This window comes from Onychomys torridus, chromosome 22 (assembly GCF_903995425.1).
Source record: "Onychomys torridus chromosome 22, mOncTor1.1, whole genome shotgun sequence".
Classification (NCBI taxonomy): domain Eukaryota; kingdom Metazoa; phylum Chordata; class Mammalia; order Rodentia; family Cricetidae; genus Onychomys; species Onychomys torridus.
Genome location: NC_050464.1, coordinates 3,456,167 through 3,473,632, shown reverse-complemented (window position 1 = coordinate 3,473,632; position 17,466 = coordinate 3,456,167). Strand labels below are relative to the sequence as shown.

Here is a 17,466-nt window from a genome sequence, read left to right as displayed (position 1 = left end):
ACCTGCCAGGCAGGTACACCACTACCTGTACCATAGCCTCTGCTCTTTTTCCAGCTCATACTCAATTGGATTAATGGAAATTTGTTTTTTTCCTAACATTTTAATTTCACTCTGTGGGATACATGACAGTTGGACAGTGATTGATGGGACTTTATTGACACAGTATTGAATCACAAATAAATGATCTTATTCTAGTTGATTGAAATTATGTTTAGTGTCACAGAGTCCTAATTTAAAGGAGAATCTATACAAAAAGTAAAAAGCCCAAGCAAATAAAATTCACTCCATTTAAACGGGAAGATTTGTATTCTTCAAAGAATTTATTTTTCAAAGGAAAAAGAATATTACTTTGAAATAGGAGCATGTCTTGTAGCTTTCAACAGACAGTGAAATCTCTTTTGTTGTTCAAGCAGGATTTTTTTTCTTGCTTTTGCTTTCTGGCAAAATCTTGTCAGAAAATTGAGCTTTGATTAAAATAAATGAGTTCAGTTTGGCTCCCTTGAATGAGACGGGGACATTTGATCCCAGGGTTTTCAAAATCTTTATTAGCTTTGAATTTATTTTAATTAGTGTCTCCATTACGTTTGTCTTCACTTGGAAGAGGCTTTGATGTGTAATACAAAACATTTCTTCCATCTCTCTAGTTGGAGTGTTTTTGTAGAGGACACACAATGACAGGTCAAATTCTCTAGGCAGCGCAGACCCTTTACAGATTTTACTTACATTGAATAGAATTAGGAAAGATCATACTTAGTGAGGTTAATCCAGACTGAGAAAGGCAAACGTCAAATGATCTCCCTCATCAGAGGCTCCTACTTCCAAATCTTCAGCAAATTTCTCTTTGTGACACATAGAGATCATTACAGAAAGCCACAACCAATAAAAATGTAGATTTGTGGAGCCCGGTCCCCACGGATGCATCTACAAACACTCCTAAACCTAAGGCTCGGGAACATTTCCGAAGAAGGGGTGGGAAGACTGTAAGAGCCAGGGGAGCTGGAGTTTACTGTGAGACTGTGTCTCTTAGTAATATCAGGCGCTGCACCCACAGAGTCTTAACATGGCAGCCCATGCGCTGAACCTGGACAACCACCACAGATGTACTGATGTGGATGAGGGAAAGTCCATGAGCCTCAAGCCTACACAAAGAATGGGATGGTGAGAGCGGAAGAGATGCTCCTCCCCTGGAGCTATCCAATACCCAATAGTCAGCTCTGTAAACCTGTGTACAAGTAACATTATACAGACCGAGCAGGTTATATTTAGGAAAATATACATACACACAATTATATATGCATGATGTATCAATAATTATCAAATAATGGATTTGAAAGAAAGCAAGGAAGGGTAAATGGGAGGGTTGAGAGGATAAAAAGAAAGGCATAAAGGCTATTACAATCTCAAAAATGAAGCAAAAACATTTCACTTGTTTGTGTGCATGAGTGTTTTGCCTGCATACATGTGTGTGCACCAGATGCATACAGGCCAGTAGAGGGTATCAGATCCTCTGGAACTGGAGTTACAGGTGGTTATGAGCTGCCATGTGGGTGTTGGAACCTAACATGACTCCTCTCCAAGAGGAGCCGGTGTTCTTAACAGCTGACCCGTCTCTCCAGCCCCAACACAGACCCTGTAAGAGTAAAGATATTAGCATGGTGAGGAAGCACATACCTTTAATACCAGCGCTGGAGAGACAGGGGTAGTAAAAGTTCTGAATTTGAGGCCAGCCTGGTCCACATAGCAAGTTCCAGGCTAGTCAGGGCTTATATAATAAGACTCTGCCCCACCCCAACATTGTAAAGATACTGATACACATTGGGTACTAATCATGATTCTATATTAATTCTATTGCTTAATTAGAAATAAAATTATGAGGGGTTGGGGATTTAGTTCAGTGGTGGAGCACTTGCCTAGCAAGCTCAAGGCCCTGGGTTCGATCCTCAGCTCCAAAAAAGAAAAAAAATATGATTCTAATCATTCAATATTTTATTTTAAAGCTTGCTTTTATTAGCATGCAACAATTATATATAATACTGGGTTTCATTATGACATCTTCACACATGTGTACAATGTACTTTGATTGTGCCCCTGATATATTCCTAGACTTCTGGTGTAGTGTAATAGCCTTATTGAGCTGTAATTCATATCTGATGACAGCAATTCTTCAGCTGAGTTTTCCTCTTCCCACGTCTGTCAAGTTGACAACAAAACCACCTAGGATATCTACATAAAATTAGGGAAAACACACAACATTTGATTTTTCTCAGGCTGGCTTACTTCATTTAATATGGTTCTTTCCAGTTGCATCTATTTTCCTGAAAATAATGCAATTTTTTTATGGTTGACAACATTCCATTGTGTGCATATACAGTTTCCTTAACCATTCCTCCGTTGTTGGATACCTGGCATGGTTTCATAGTAGCCATTGTCGAAGATGTAACAGTGACCATGGATGGGCAGGTGTCTCTGTGATGTGTTGACCTGAAGTCTCTGATAAATACCAGAAGTGGCAGTGTAGTTGAAGGGTCTATTTGTTACTTATTGTTATTATAATCGCTCACTTTTATTTCCAGTCCACCTTTAATATATTTGTTTTATAAATTGTTGACACACACAGCTCCCCTTCCCACTGCAGAGGCTCAGGCATTCACTGAATGAAAAGGCTTTCAAGTGGGCTAATCATCAAAGGAATTCTAGAGTATGAATATTTTTAAAGGCTTTTTAGAGACTAGAGCTTCCTTCTATGCATTCCTGGCAAATAGTTGCAGAAACACTGAATTTATTAAAAGGAAAAAAATTCACATTTCTTTTTCACCAAAAACTTTGTGCATGTGTGTGTGTTTTATTGAAAATAAATTTTACATGCACTGTATTCTGATCACTCTCCCCCAACTCCTCCCAGGCCCTCTCTGCTTCCTACCCACACAAATCCACACCCTTTCTTCTTTTTTTTCTTTTTTTCCCCATTATTCTTTAATAAGAAATTTTCTACTCACTCTGCATACCACCCACAGATCCCATCTCCTCCCTCCCAAGCCACCCTACATCCCCACACCCCCAAATTGAGGTCTCCCATGGGGAGTGAGCAGAGCCCAGCACACTGAGCCTAGGCAGGTCCAAGCCCCTTCCCACTGCACCAAGGCTGTGCAAGGTGTCACATCACAAGCACTGGATTCCCAAAGCCTGCCCATGCACCAGGGACCGATCCTGATCCCCCTGTCTGGGTGCCCCCCCAAACAAGTTGAGCCAAACAACCGTTTTCCATATCCAGAGGGCCTAGTCCAGTCCCATGGGGGCTCCACAGCCACCAGTCCACAGTTCATGGGCTTCCACTAGTCCACACCCTTTCTTTCTCTTTCTCTTTAGAAAACAAACAGGCAGATGAAAACCCCCAAACAAACCACAATTTTTTAAAAAAGCACACACACACACACACACACACACACACACACACACACACACACACACACACAATCGGAAGCCATAATATGCAAGTAAAAGATCAGTAAGACCAAAAAAAAAAAAATGCCCAGACAAAATAACATGAGGCCAAAAGTCTACGAAAAATGCCACTGAGTTCCTTTTGTCTTGGCCATCTACTGCTGGGCATGGGGCCTACCTGTAAATGTGGTTAATATACCTGGTGAGACTCCATTGGAGAGAACTAAGCTTTCCTTTGTAAGTGGTTGTCAGTTGGAGATAGCTTCTCGGTTGGGATGGGAGCTGGTGTCCACTTCCCCATGCAGTCCTGGGACCCCGTCTGATTTAGACCCATGCAGGCCCTGTGCATGCTGCCACAGTCTCCGAGTTCCTGTGTGTGTCAGTCCTCTGTTGTGTCTGGAAGACACTTGTACTTGGTGATCTCATCCCCTCTGCCTCCCCTACCATCTTTCTCTTCCTCTTCTACATAGCTCCCGGACCCTGAGGGGCGGGGATTGATGAAGACATCTCATCTCATCTTTTGAGAACTGTTATGGATTGGGTGGTTTCTGTGTTCAGTAGGTTGAGTTCTTTGTATATTCTGTATTCTAGACATTAATCTTCTTTTCCCATGTGTGACTAGCAGGGGTTTTGTCCCATTCCTTCGCTTGGTTCATTGGTTGCTATGCAGAAGCTTTTCAATGTCATGAAATCACATTTGTTGGTTGTTGACATTTTCTGAGCAACCAGAGTCCTGTGGAGAAGGTCTGTGACTGCCTGGGTGGTCAAGCACTCTCCCTACATCCTCCTCTATCAGTGTCGGGGTTCAGGTCTCATATTAAGGTCTTTGATGTGGGTCGAACCTCTGGACACTCCTTCAGGATTCCCATTGTGAAGGCTGGTCCTCCACCTGTGCAGCATTCCCAGCATTTGGTTCACCTCTGGCATGTGTGTCTGCATATTCTGTGGATTCTTTGCCATCATAAGTGCTCCTAAAGAGATGGGAATGAGGTGTCCAGGTGCTGACCTCTTCAGCTGGAAGATGAAGATGGATCCCCGCCTCGCCGCTGGTGCCTGGCGCCTTAGTGGGCTGCTGGTGGCTGCACCCAGCTAGGTCTGTACCAGCAGGCCCCATACCCTCATGCTACTGGACAACCTCAACATGCAGGACACACACTTGATGTTCTTCGGCAGCCTGAAGTACCAGGGCATTGAGCTCACTTTCAAGACCACAGATGACTCCAGCTTGTCCCTCATTAAGTACTGGGAGTTCCTCTGGGACAACCTCATCTTCTCCTCCTTGGTGGATGACTTTGGAGGCAACATTAACGTGGAGACCATCAGCGCTTTTGCTGATGGTGGTGGCGGTGCTTTGGTGGCTACCAACTCTCACATGGGTGACCCTTTTCAGGAACTGGGCGGTGAGTGTGGAACTGAATTTGATGAAGAGAAAACAGCTGTCATTGACCATCACAATTATGATGTCTCAGACCTTGGCCAGCATACGCTTGTCATGACACTGAGAACTTGTTGAAGGCCCCAACCATTGATGGGAAGTTATCTCTGAACGCCACTTTCTTCCTGGGAGCTGGAATGGCGGCAGACCCTGACAGTCCCTTGGTTCTGGGCATCCTAACAGGCTCTTCAATCTGTTACTCCTTCCCAGATAAGCCCATCACCCAGTACCACCACACAATGGGGAAGGGCACTCTTTTGATCATGGGGCTCCACAGCAACTCTTTTTTTTTTTTTGAGCTGAGGATTGAACTCAGGGCCTTGCGCTTGTTAGGCAAATGCTCTACCACTGAGCTAAATTCCCAACCCCGATCATGGGGCTCCAAGCCAAGAACAATGCCCAGGTTATCCTCAGTGGCTCTCTGGATTTCTTCAGTGATGCTTCTTCAACTCAGCAGTACAGAAGGCCACACCCGGCACCCAGAGGTATTTTCAGTCAGACAACTGTGAGCTAGCTGTGGCCCTCTACTGCTGGTTGTTCAAGGTGGAAGGCATCCTCTGAGTGGGAACTGTGTTTCATCCTTGGGTGGGCGAGACAGCCCCACCCAATGCCTACACTGTTATTAACCTGGTGGAATACAGCATTGTGATTGGCCAGCTCTCCAATGGCAAGTGGGACTCTTTGATGATGATGACATTAGCTAGAGTTCCTGCACATGGACCCTGTGGAAAAGACCTTCTTGAAGAGAGAAAGTGGCAAGTTCACTGTCCAGTTCAAGCTCTCCAATGTGTATGCTGTATTCCAGTTTACAGTGGCCCACAACCGGCTAGGCCACACACACCTATACTCCTCCACACAGGTGTCAGGGAAGCACCAATCTCTACTGTGCCAGTACCTTCTCCATGATGGCTGCCTCTTCAGTGTCTTCTTACACACAAAGGAGAAATCTGAGTGAGCCACAACCTGGGACACCATACAGAAGGGAGATGGCAGGAGGATTTCACTGGAAGATGGGTTGGGTTTTTGTTGTTGTTTTTATAAGGGCCATGGGAAAATGGCACAGCCTTACCTCAGTGAGGTGATGACTATGGGGTGGGGACAGGAAATGTTTTTTTTTCTTGTAAGTTTTCCTACTTTGAATCACTCTGTAGTGATTTTCATACGTACAGCCACCCCCATTTCTAAAATAAAGAGAACCACTGCCCTCACAAAACAAAACAAAACAAAACAAACATCAACAACAACAAAACCCAAACAAACTCAAGAGATGTGAATTGTTTATTCACCCCTGATAGGGTACCAGGGCAAAGATTACCCCCAAAGCTCAGCTTGGTGAACCAATGAGTTTATTTGGCTTGAAATCAGAGGGCAAGGGAGCAGTGACTCACAGGAGCATGAGGGACTGCAAAACAGTTGTATCACCACCAAGTCCCATCCCAGCCCGTCATGAATGGATGCTGCACCAGGTGTCACCACAGCCTATCATTAATGGATGCTGCACCAGGTCCCACCCCAGCTCACATGAATGGATGCTGCACCAGATGCCACCCCAGCTCACATGAATGGATGCTGCACCAGGTCCCACCCCAGCCCTCATGAATGGATGCTGCACCAGGTGCCACCCCAGCCCACATGAATGGATGCTGCACCAGGTGCCACCCCAGCCCACATGAATGGATGCTGCACCAGGTCCCACTCCAGCTCACATGAATGGATGCTGCACCAGGTCCCACTCCAGCTCACATGAATGGATGCTGCACCAGGTCCTACCCCAGGCCCTCATGAATGGATGCTGCACCAGGTGCCACCCCAGCCCACATGAATGGATGCTGCACCAGGAAGCCCCACGTCTGGTTAGCCTTCTACTTCCTGGATACTTTAGCATTTCCTGCGATCACTTTCAGCTCCTGGTTGGGGCAAGCATAATGGCTAGAATTCAAGTAGGAACCTCATGACCCACCCTTCCTTCATGGCTGCCAAGCCAAGATAATCTTCACTTTACAATGGCAGTGCAGTGAATGTGTTACAGCTGAAGGGAGGGGCCAAATGAGAACTCTTTGGTTTTGAACCAGGCTCCCACTGTACTGCATACTACACAATTATGGTCTAAAGTTTCTTCTCTGTAGCCTAGCCTTCTGCTTGCTGGGTTTCAGGCTGTAGTCCAATGACACTTGCTCTGAGATTTCTAAGAGTGTACTTCACAGAGAGTCATGTGTTGTCCAATGCATGGGGCCTTTTTGAACTGGTGTCTGTGGCTGTTTCTGTCAAGTGCTAAGTGCCAAGTGCCCAGAAGAGGGGGCTTCCCTGCTGACTTAATGCCAACATAATGCCAGGCATCTTTTATCCAGCACCCACTCTTTTTCTGTTCCTCAAAGTCTCCATCCCTGAAAGTACCATGCTGCTGCAGAGATGCTCGTGTCATGGCACTGTCATCCTTGCGCTCCCTGGCTAGGTACCTACCTCGAAACTAACTTAAAGTTTGGACTAACATAAAAACCAGTGATGGAAAAGCAAGAGAAATCCTAACACCACTTTTAAATGCCTTCCAGACTGTACAATAGATGTTGGACATGAGTTACAGCATCATTCTTTACAAGGAGATACTGCTGTTCTCAGGGTAGGATGAGGGCTTGGGGTTTGCCCAGTCAGTCACTGGGGATTTCAGAGGACTGACAGTATGGATGATTCTTGGAAGGCATCTTGTGGTTAAAGCCCATCGTGTGTTAAATTTTAAGGCACATCTTGTTCTCATAAATTTAAGGTAACTTGCAACAGTTGCTACTCTCTTTCCCTTTGGCACCCTGAGCCCTTTAGCCTTTCCTGGGGCTGATAATGAGGCCAATTGTCTGTCCTCAGTTCCTAACTTAGTGAGATTGAACATCCTCAGGGCAGTGGCTGTGGCTGTCTCTCCTGAGTCCTCTGAAGCACCTGCCTTGGTTAGGGGCCTTTCTATTAAAAACTGGTTTGCTAGTGTGCAGAATTAGCCTGCAGGATTAGTCTACTCATGACGATAGCGCACTCTGTGACATTCTCCATCTTGCTGGCCATTGAGAATTTTTTCTTTTTGATTCATTTTAACAGATCTTAAGAAAGCCTCCAATTCAAATGCTGCAAAATCCAGTCTACCAAAATCTGGGCTTCGTCCTCCTGGTTACTCACGTCTTCCAGCAGCTAAGCTGGCGGCTTTTCGGCTTTGTGAGGAGTTCCAGTGTCTCTGCAGTGCCCAGCACTCAATCCCTGGACAGTGTGCAGCTGGAGCAGAGCCGGCCGGTCACCCGTGAGTGGGGCAAAGGGACTGAGGGTGTATGGAGGAGACTGTGCCCTGCTGGGGGCTGATGGCAGGGCAGAGGATGCCTAAGGACCTCGGGTACCATTTCATTTGGTTAGTTAAGAACTTGGATCTACTTCTTTAACCTACCACTGTGTTACTGTGTCTTAATTTTCCACCAAGGAAAAATAACTGATTTGACACTGTCCTTCTCTCAATTATGGGGAGTTGATACACTTGCGGTAGGCTTAGTTCCTAGAACCCATACCGGGCAGCTTACAACCGCCTGTCATTCTAGATAAGGCAAGCTGGTGCCTTCTTTTGACCTCTGTGGGTAGTACATGCATGTGGTGCGTGCACACACACACACACATACACACTCACACACACATGCACATGCATATACACACACATAATAGAATGAATAAATCTTTGAAGAATCTTCCCAAGACTATTATTGAGGTCATTCATGAGCGACTGTCAGGGTTTCCAACCATAGACAACTTGATTTGGGAAGATGAGATGAAAGTCGTGAAGAGATTGAGTTTTATTCCCTAAGATGAGCATATATCCCTTTAATTATTGACTAAGATCTGAGTTCTGGGGATAGTTTGAAGTAGAAAATCACCAGTCTCTTTGGAAGGTTAATCAATGAAAATGAGTGTTAATATGAAAGATTTTTGCAATGTTAACTCAGCATTACGCTCATGAATACTATAAAATGCATTTACATATGTAGCTCATTTGATTATCTGTGTCTGGCACGCATTTTAAGTAAGATCAGAGTTGACAAGAAGTGTTATTAGTAACTCTTATAGAAACAGCCATCAGTCTGTCTCGTGTTCCACTGGCAAAGAGGGAGTCATCTTTTATTCATGGAAAAAGGAGCCACCAGTGACCTGAGAGGTCAGGTTCCCGAGAAGCTATTTCTCATCTGAGATTAAACCCTTATTGACGTCTGTTTTCACTCCTCAGATCTGGACACTGATCATCTCCACCCTGAGATGGGAGTAGAGTATGAACTTGTGTTTTCTTGTTTGGCTGGTTGGTTGTTTTTAAAAAGAGTTGCCTGTTTACAGTTATTAATATAAACTGTACACGGAAGCTTTTATTTATAGTTTTATTATAAGAACAGCCATGTTTTTCTTGGCTGTCCCATTTTGCAAAGATTAGCTTTTTATCCTTTCCCTTTTTCTACCCAGTTTCAGCCTCCCCACCCCCTGCCCCCTTAGGTAACTCTGATATGGACCCCAGGTGAGCCTGTGCTGTAATTGAAGGCTGCATGGCCTCTGACACAAGGATAAAGGAGGCCCAGGAAGACTGGGCACAGGGCTCCCCCTGAGCTGCTGTGAGGGCAGACCTAGCATCCTTTGGGACCCTTCGAGACCAGTGCCACGCTACCGTGTTCCATTTTTGTGGCATCTGCACCAGATGTTAACAATAATGGCAGCATTCTGTTTTAGAGTAAAATACCACAAAAACAAAAGTCTGGGAGTGGAGAAGGATAGATTAAAAACGTGATTAGCAAATTTTTGAAAGCCATTAATACTGGAGAATGGGCTATGGGGTTACTGTGTGGTTTGTTTCCCATTGATATGTGCTTTACATTTTTCATAAAAGAGGTTAAAATCCTCTCCATGGCTTCTTTTATTTATTTCTCCCTTTTCCTCCTTAAAATGAATAGCTGTATTGAGATATAATTCACTCCTTTAAAGTATACAAGTCAATGGGTTTTGGGTTTTTGTTTTTGTTTTTGTTTTGTTTTGTTTTGTTTTTTGGGGGGTATATTTATAGCGTTGTGCAAACATGACTACAATCAATTTTCCCAACATTTCCATTATCCCTTCCCCAGAGAAACCTAGTATCCATTAATGCTCTCCCCCTGTTTCCATCCAACCTTCAGCTCTGGGCAACCATTAATCTACTACTTCCTTTTTTTTTAATTGAAAAACCTTTTTTCATACAATATATTCTGATCGTGGTTTTCTCTACCTCAACTCTTCCTAAATCCTCCCCATTCACTGAACTCCATGCTTTCTCTCTTCAGAAAATAAGCAAACAGAAAATGAATAAATAAACCAGAATAATCAAAATAGAAAAAAACACAATAGTCATATATAGAGAAGCACACACAACCCCCACCAAACCCCACAAAAGCAGAAATCATAACAAACAAGCAAAAGACAAATAAGACAAAAGAAAACTGCCCAAAGTAATGTGACAAAAAGTCTACAAAGATACCATTGAGTTCATTTTGCTTCATTTCATATCTTTATGTTTACTGTTTCCCAGAAAGATGTTAGCTACCTTTAACCTTTCCTTCTACTTTCGATGAGTTATACAGTAACAGCCGCACAGTTTCAACTTTCTCTACTTTATTTGTTGCTATGATGAAACCCCATGAACAAAAGCAACTTGGGGAGGAGATGGTTTATGTTGCATGTCACAGCCCATCATGGGGGAAGCCAGCACAAGAATTCAGAGCAGGAACCTAGAGGCAGGAACTGAACAGAGAGTGGAGGGGGCTGCTTACTAGCCTGCTCTCCATGGCTTGCCCAGCCTGCTTTCTTATAGAACCCAGGACCACATACATGCTCAGGGTTGGCAGTGCCCAGTGGGCTGGGCTCTTCCACATCAATCACTAATTAAGAAAATGCCCCATAAATATACCCACAGGCCAATCTGATGGAGGCAATTCCTCAGCTGAGATTTCCTCTTCCCAAATAACTCAAGCTTATGTCGAGTTAACAAAAACTAACCAGCCAAAAATTACAACCTGATATTTCAGTATATAGCTATGTTATGAAACGATTACCACATCAAGCTAATTAATCTCCATCACTTTCCATAGTTGTTGTGCATTCATTTATTGGCATTTATTAGCACATGGAAGTTCATGAAACAGGATGGTTAGTGGTCCTCAGCATACCATGAAGTAGAGCTCCAGAGCCTGGCTGCTTGTGTCATTGAAACTCTGTTCTGTTGGTTTTAAGAGATACTGCAGCATAGTGGTGGGGGGTGTGTGCTATAGAAACAGTGGGATTTGCATACCACCTCTGCATTTACCAGACCTATGACTTTGGGCAAATTATTGTACTTCTGATTCTTCACAGTAAAACAATGTTAATCATAATTGAACTAGGTTTAAAACTATAAGTAGGGCTTATGAGATCACTAACTTGAAGTAGTAGATACAGAGTCTTTAGAATAAGGCTTTGCACAAGAATAATTTATCTTAGGCTATTTCCATCTGTGGGCCATATGCAATGAAGTTCAACGTTGAGGGTTCAAAAGCCCAGAAGGGAAAATGGCCATGTTGGATGAACAGTGTCCAATAGGGAGCAAGGGAATTGGTCTTCATAGTTTCTGGTTGTGGTTATGGAAATATTGAAGTCAGAGAGGTGACTCTCATTCCAGTTTGAAGATTTTATAATCACTCTTACACATAATAATCATTAACTTGGAGTGTTAAACTAAAACTTAGGGGCCAGAGATATGGCTCAGTGGTTAACCACCGGTTGCCCTTCCGGAGGCTCCAGCTTGATTCCCAGCACCCACACGGTAGCTCTCAACTGTCTGTAATTCCAGTTCCAGGGGCTCCAACACCCTCTCCTGCCTCCACTGTCACCAGGCATGCTTGTTACACACATATACATACATGTAACACACCCACAAACACAAAAGAAAATCTTTAATAAAAACTAAGACATATCATCTATGAGGCTTGAAGTTAATTTCCATGGGATTCTCTTAGTTTGGGGCTGTAAGCTTATGTATAATTTTGATATTTAAAGAAACAGAGACAAGGGAAGTCAGAGAGGGCTGTGCCAAATCTTTAACCTTTTTCTTTTCTTTTTTTTTTTTTTTGGAGGGGGGCAGTTTGAGACAGAATTCCTCTGTGTAACTATCCTGGTTGTCCTGGAACTAGCTCTGTAGACCAGGCTGGGCTCAAACTTACAGAGATCCGCCTGCCTCTGCATCCCGAGTGCTGGGATTAAAGGTGTGTGCCACCACCATCACCTGGCAGGTCTTTAACGTTTTATAGTGTGTAAGGAAATACGTTCAATTAGGTTCCCTTTTAAAGAAATATATTTATGAAACGTGACCTTTGTCTAAGCTGGTGGCATTTAAACCCTCTGCTCAAAATAGAACTGCGAGTTGGAGCTGACTTTATTTCTGTGGCTTTTCAGTGTCTGCTGGGGACAGAGGGTGGGCGTTTGATTTGACAGTGTGTGAAGGGTTTCACACAGCTTCACATTTGCTGGGATCTAATTACCAGTGCTCTGCTTTTTACTTGAGGATCCCAATTCAGTTTGGGTGGGAGAAGAAAAGAAGACTGAGAACAAAATCCAAAATGTGCTTCTAGTTTTCCGTAGAAATGCAGACGTCAAACAAACGCCACTGATAGATTTGAGTATCTGCTTCCTTGGAATCTGTAATTATATAATCTGAAGTATTCTTCCTGAGGGAAAGACATAGAGTCATTTTTTCAGTGGTTCCCACACATCCTTTTTCTTTCTTCTCCACCCCATCACAATGACAAGGAAGGACATGATTTTTCTGTATATGACTTAGCATTGCTTGTATGGGAAACTAGTTTCTGCACCTTGGAAGTAACAGTTATCCTCCTAACTCAGTCTGGGAAAATCTATCAGAAATCACATCATCTGTCAAAAGCATTTTCAGCTTTATAAATGTCATATTTTATCATTCAAGATACTTCATAAAGAAAAGATACCTTGAGCCATTAAAAAGAGTTAAAAAGAGAAATATGTCACACTCACGTGCATGACATCACTATAACAAGACGGATGATCATTTGGAGTCATTTAACTTCAGTGGACTTACGTTGCTGTGGGGTGATTAAGTGTCCATTAGAGAGACCTTGTATTTAAAGCTTAGTTGCCAGCCCCTAGCACTACTGGAAGATGGTATCCAGTGGGAGGAAATTAGGTCACTGGGGATGTGCTCTTAGAAGGGATATTTTGACCCTAGTCTTTGCTTCCTGTTTCCTGGTCATCTTGAAGTAAATAGCTTTTACTGCCTGCTCCTGCATATATAGATTTGAACCCCTGAAACCATGAGCAAAGCTTCACCACTTTTTGTAGGGCCTGAGATCTCAACTCAGGCCCTTGAACTCACACAACACATGCTCTACCCATTTCCCCAGCTTGTTTCTCAGATCCTTCATTGGTGAAGCAAGACATTGGGCCTTCATACAACTCAACATCTCCTCCCAATGATTCTAAAATATGAAAGAAGTATAATAAAGGGTAAAGTCCTCTGGGAAGAGGAAATCTCCATTGAGAAAATATCTTCATAGGATTGGCCTGTAGGCAAGTCTGTGAGGCATTTTCTTGATTAATGTTTGATGTAGGAGAGTCCAGTCCACTATGGGTGATGTCACTGCTGGGCAAAGTTGCCTTGAGATGTATAAATAAGCTGAGCAAACCATGGAGAACCAGCCAGTGAACAGTGTTCTCCCATGGTCCCTGCCTCCATTCCTGTTTGAGTTCCTGCCCTGACTTCCTTCCGTGGTTGACTGTGATCAGAACATGTAAGCCAGATAAAACCTCTTCTTTTCAAGGTGCTTTTCATCATGGTTTATCACAGACACAGAAAGCAAATTAGGGCGTGTGTGTGTGTGTGTGTGTGTGTGTGTGTGTGTGTGTGTGTGTGTGTATTCTACTCCTGGTCATGGAGACATAACAGGGCATCTCAACCAGATCAAACAGGCATTCTGAGGTTACTACCAGGCCTTCCCTGTGTTGATGGATGATATGAATGTGGAGCGCTAGTTTACCTTAGAGAACACTGAGGTTTAACTATGAGATGGTTTTCCTTAACTCTGCCTCTGTGCCCCCACCATCTCTGCTGTGTGAGGGCTGTGTGGGGTTCACCGTGGGTACCCACCTGTCAGGCAATTCAGCACCTGTGAAGACATAGGAACACACAGGAAACAAGCAAACAAAAAGGAATTGGACATATTTACTACACATCATTTTACCCTCCATATATATAGTAAGCTTGGGAATGTGGTAGTTTCGATATAAATGCCCGGGTCTTCCCCACAGAGACCCGATGAGAACCCAGAGCCCCCATGAAATAGCTAACATGTTGGAACATGGCTTTTGAGGTGAGGACCCTCTACTCTTTGTTCTGTTTGTGTACTAACTCAGATTCTTTTAAATTGAATGTCACGGGATTACTAAGTAGGGAGACTGCTTCCAAAGACTCCCTACTTAGCAAACCCCTTCTTTTCATATCCTCTCTGCAGGAGAGCATTTCCTTCCCAGGTGTGTTTCTTTCTTGTCTGCCTGTGACGTTCTGTTCAAAGGATGAGATACTATGCCATCCTCTCCTCGTGTATTTCTCTATGCATGAAGCAAGGTTACAGATAAATCCAGCAGCAAGGCAGATGCTCTAACTGTGGCATTTGTATGTCTCTGTCACTGGGGAGACTTTGGGTGATTATTCCCTGCCTTGGTCTGACCAAGGACTCTTGATTCTCGTACCCCAGGTACATGTTAATGGGGGGACCACTGACCTCTCAGAGCCCTGAGGGAGTATGGCCTGGCTCTTCTCATTAATGGCTATGGTCATGTGCCAGGACTTTCGCTGCTTGCTCTCTTTGGTGTCTAGTGTGAGCTACTGAGCAGGGCAGCAGGTATGTGGAGGTCTTCAGTCACATTCCTGCATGGTAAATATGTATTCATATACACCACAGGCTAGCCCACAGCCAAGTTTAGGTCTTTGATCCTCTAATCCCTTTTATCTTTGTCCAAACGTGGCCATCCCTCTGTATCTACATGCAGGCATTATATCTGAAGATCCAGTCAGCCCTACACCAAAAATCCTTGGGAAAAAATGTGTTCGTGTCAGACATATATTGATTTTTCTTATCATCATCATCCTCTCTCTCTCTCTCTCTCTCTCTCTCTCTCTCTCTCTCTCTCTCTTTGGTTTTTTGAGACAGGGTTTCTCTGTGTAGTTTTGGCAACTGTCCTGGAGCTCACTTGGTAGTCCAGGCTGGCCTCGAACTCACAGGGATCCACCTGGCTCTGCCTCCCAAGTGCTGGGATTAAAGGCGTGTGCCACCACTGCCCGGCGTCTCTCTCTCTTTTTAAATTCTTCTCCTATATAGTATATTCCGCCCACAGTACCTACTCCCTGCACTCTTCCCAGTTCCTGCCTCACTTCCCTTCACCCTCAGATCGACATCTCTGTTTTCCTCCAGAAAAGAGCAAGCTTCCCAGGGATATCAACCGAACATGGCATCACAAGTTACCATATGACCAAGTGCCAACACTCATGTCATCATGTAACATCACCTTAAAACAGCTTCTCAATGCTCGTCTGTGGCATTGGGGACTCTAAATAATCTGGAGGTGCTGTGTGGATCTGAAGGATTTGTGAGCCTTCTGTACAAGTGCTGTGCCACTGTGCAGACAGTATTGCTACTGTGTCCTGGAACGGATCCCCAGTGGAGAAGCAGCTGCCACATGGCCCCTGCGACAGAACGCTGAGACTCGGATCCTCTTCCTAGCTCTGGGTTTTAGAACCTGTGTGTGGCAGGGAGTTGACAGGCCAGACAGCTGCAGTCGTGAGCTGCCAACACCCTTTGCTCCTGACCCCTTGGATTAGAAGATAAAAAACGGTAACACATCCCAGGTGCTGTCAGTCATGAGGCATGTGCCTAACGGGGGTGATGATGTGGGAGACATCTTTTGCCACTAGGAAGGCTTGCTAATGAAGCAGATGTGCCCAGATAGGCCCGTCACAATGGGTTCCGTGGGGGAAAATGGCCAATTAGGCAGGCAGGCAGGGGCAGCCATGGGTGCATGCAGGTGCTTGTTAGTATGCATCTAGCAGTGGCCCTGAAAGTGCGTGAGAAGTAGAAAAGATGTGCTTGCCTACCGGGGTCTGCCCACTTCTCCAGGGACCTTACCCTGTCTTTGGAGAGTCCTTTACCAATCGCTTGGGTACCCTTCACAGCCTGGCTAGTGTCCTGTGTGTGCCCTTAGCTGCTGGGTCTTCCGGAAACTCCTGCTTGCTATCACACATGGTTACAATGTGAGTGCTTATGACTTAGATACTGTCTAGATACTGCAATCAGAGAGGCAGATTGTAGAAGGACCAATGAGTGGATTTGCCACCATCCCCGCTGAGTTAGGGGATGGACCTGGTCCTGAAGTGGCACCTGAGGATGTGCACCAGGGTGAGGTGCCCTAGATGTGTCTTGGGATTTATTTTGCAGGAAAATTCATTTGTGTCATGATAGCTTGAGCTGCAGGGTGAAGCTTGCTGAGGCCCTATACCATACATTGACATATGCCCTTGGCTGAAAGTCTAAGAGGAAGCCGAGCTCAGCTGCCCCAAACATTCACGACTTTGTCCATGAGCTGAGATTCCCTGTGAGCAACCAACCCTGGAGAGCAGAGGGTGGGGGCATTGTTGTGATGAGCATGGAAATTCTCTAGACCTGGGTGCAAAGGAATTAAGGGATATTAAGTCAAGGGATAACCCACCCGAAGGAACAGAGGGACCAATGCCCAGGGTTCACAGAGGCGAGGGTTTGTGGATATCCCTCCTCCAGGGCATGTGTCCCCCCAAGGGACTCCTGGTAGACTAGTCAGGAGAGTATTGCCACGGTGGTAGTTAGACTCAAGAGGTAGCAAGGCAGACAGAATGATGGCTATGGCGGATTCCCCAGTGGCTTTGTAGGCCCAAGGTCTCTGGTCCTGTGACTCCTTCCTGTGATGGAGGTTCTCAGAAGGTTCTAGACCTTTCTTCTCTTGTGTTTCTGTTCAGACATGATGCAGATGCTGCGTTCTTTGTGCAAATGGTCTCGTCAACAGCAGCAAAATTTTCAAGATGAGTATAAGTATAAACTAAAAATTGAAACCATTCAACACAGGAGGCAGACATAGGCGTCAGCATACCATGTGATATTAATGCAGAGAAAATTCGCTCCTACCAACACCGAAATCTTAAACAAAATCATTAAAAGAATGATGGGACTTTATTTTCAACGTTTTCAGCTCAAACAGAATCTAAAACTGCTGGGATGGGGAGGGACAGATGATGATCCACTTAGACGTGGATGATGACGTAGGAACTGTAAACTTTATAGACGGTGGCCGCTAGTCCTCCTGCCCTGGTGACATTTCTGTTTCTGTGCCTCAGGCACAAGAGTTCAGGGAAGAAATTGTTTATGTTGGGTTCAGCTTGTGGATACAAAACTACCATGGCAGAGAAGTCGTGGTGGCAAGAATCTGAGGTGGCGGGTCTCTCTGCATCCACAGTCAAGAAGCCCAGAGAG

General features: G+C 44.6%; 2 protein-coding genes across 2 annotated transcripts in view; both read left to right on the top strand.

Annotated features, from left to right (window-relative positions):
* Mtus2 (microtubule associated scaffold protein 2) overlaps nucleotides 1-17,466 on the top strand; it is a 360,063-nt gene that overhangs the window by 143,504 nt on the left and 199,093 nt on the right. The window contains 2 exon segments of the mRNA XM_036172682.1: nucleotides 7,958-8,061; nucleotides 8,063-8,153. Of these exon segments, the coding sequence (XP_036028575.1) occupies nucleotides 7,958-8,061; nucleotides 8,063-8,153 (195 nt within the window).
* Nucleotides 4,463-5,831, top strand: Ddost (dolichyl-diphosphooligosaccharide--protein glycosyltransferase non-catalytic subunit). The gene is given in 6 exon segments (XM_036172283.1): nucleotides 4,463-4,931; nucleotides 4,934-5,152; nucleotides 5,263-5,313; nucleotides 5,316-5,549; nucleotides 5,552-5,572; nucleotides 5,575-5,831. Coding segments are annotated over 6 exon segments (1,251 nt in total).